Consider the following 1,320-nt stretch of genomic DNA (forward strand, 5'->3'; position numbering starts at 1 on the left):
AGGAATAGAATCCTCAACTGGTTTACGCTCAGCTTCTCCATCGCGATCTGGTGCCCCCACACTCGATGCATGCACAGCCGGATCCCTTGTAGGCGGGTAAGCATCCTGGTCCGCTTCGGTTGTCGGCAAGTCTATTGAACCACTTGGCACATTGCACACTGCACCGTTGCCGTCGGCAGCGGGTTTCTCAACAGCGTCTCCGTGTAAAGAGTCTTCCTCGGCTGGCTCTCGAGTTGCGGTCGTAGCCGGGTGAGCGCTGGTAGTTGAGGTGTCACGCTCGGAGTGACCTTCGCCGGCTGCTGAAGCTCCAACTGGCTCGTGCTCCATTTCGTTGTTATCAGCACCCTTGCCCACATCTGATCTCTGAGAACCCTCGCCCAAGCCATCGGCGTCAGGAATGTCGGTAGTTTGGAATGACTCGGTTGGCAGCATACCTGCATGATCATGGATCAGCACGTTGGATTCCTCGGCTCGGTTCGGCACATGTGGTCGATCAGCGCCCTTCTCGTTTGAAGAGCCTTCACCGTCAAACGAGTGCACCGAGGAGGACGCAAGAGGAGCGCCGTCAGTGGTGGCTTCTTCAACAGTCTCTTCGTGTGACGAACCCTCACCAGCAGCCTCCTGAGTTGTGGTAATGGTCGGGGCGTTGTCCTTAGTGGAAGTGTTCTGCTCCACAGGCAAGGAGAGATCTGCGGGAGGAATTGAGTCCTCAACTGGTTTACGCTCACCTTCTCCATCGCCATCTGGTGCCCCCGCAGTCGATGCGTGCACAGCCGGATCCTTTGTGGGCCGGTGAGCATCCTGATCGGCTTCGGTTGTCCGCATGTCTACTGAACCGCTCGCTACATTGCACACTGTATCGTTGCCCTCGGCAGTGGGTTTCTCAACAGCGTCTCCGTGTAAAGAGCCATCCTCGGCTGGCTCCTGAGTTGTGGTCGTGGCCGGGTGAGCGCTGGTGGTTGAGGTGTCACGTTCGGAGAGACCCGCGGCGGCGGCTGAACCTTCAACTGGCTCGTGCTCCATTTCGTCGTCATCAGCATACTTGCCGACATCTGATCTCTGAGGAACTTCGGACAAGCCCTCGGCGTCAGGAATGTCGCTAGTTCGGAATGACTCGGTTGGCGGCATACCTGCATCAGCACGAATCGGCACGTTCGATTCCTCGGCTCGGTTCGGCACGTCGGGTCGGTCGGTAGTCTCCTCGTTTGAAGAGTCTTCACCGTCAAACGTCCGCACCGGGTAGGAGACAAGAGGAGCGCCGCCAGTCTCTTGAGCTGTGGTAGTGGTCGGGGCATCGTCCTCAGTGGAAGTGTTATGCTT

At 57.9% G+C, this 1,320-nt stretch overlaps 1 protein-coding gene across 1 annotated transcript; it reads right to left on the bottom strand.

Annotated features, from left to right (window-relative positions):
* Positions 1-159: 159 nt before the first annotated feature.
* GNI_226660 (hypothetical protein) lies at positions 160-1,128 on the bottom strand (the record flags this gene model as incomplete). The annotated part of the gene is made up of 1 exon (XM_011135636.1): positions 160-1,128. A coding segment is annotated over one exon (969 nt), but the record flags the coding sequence as incomplete, so codon positions are not given.
* Positions 1,129-1,320: the final 192 nt, after the last annotated feature.

This window comes from Gregarina niphandrodes (assembly GCF_000223845.1).
Source record: "Gregarina niphandrodes unplaced genomic scaffold scaffold00219, whole genome shotgun sequence".
Taxonomy (NCBI): Eukaryota; Apicomplexa; class Conoidasida; order Eugregarinorida; family Gregarinidae; genus Gregarina; species Gregarina niphandrodes.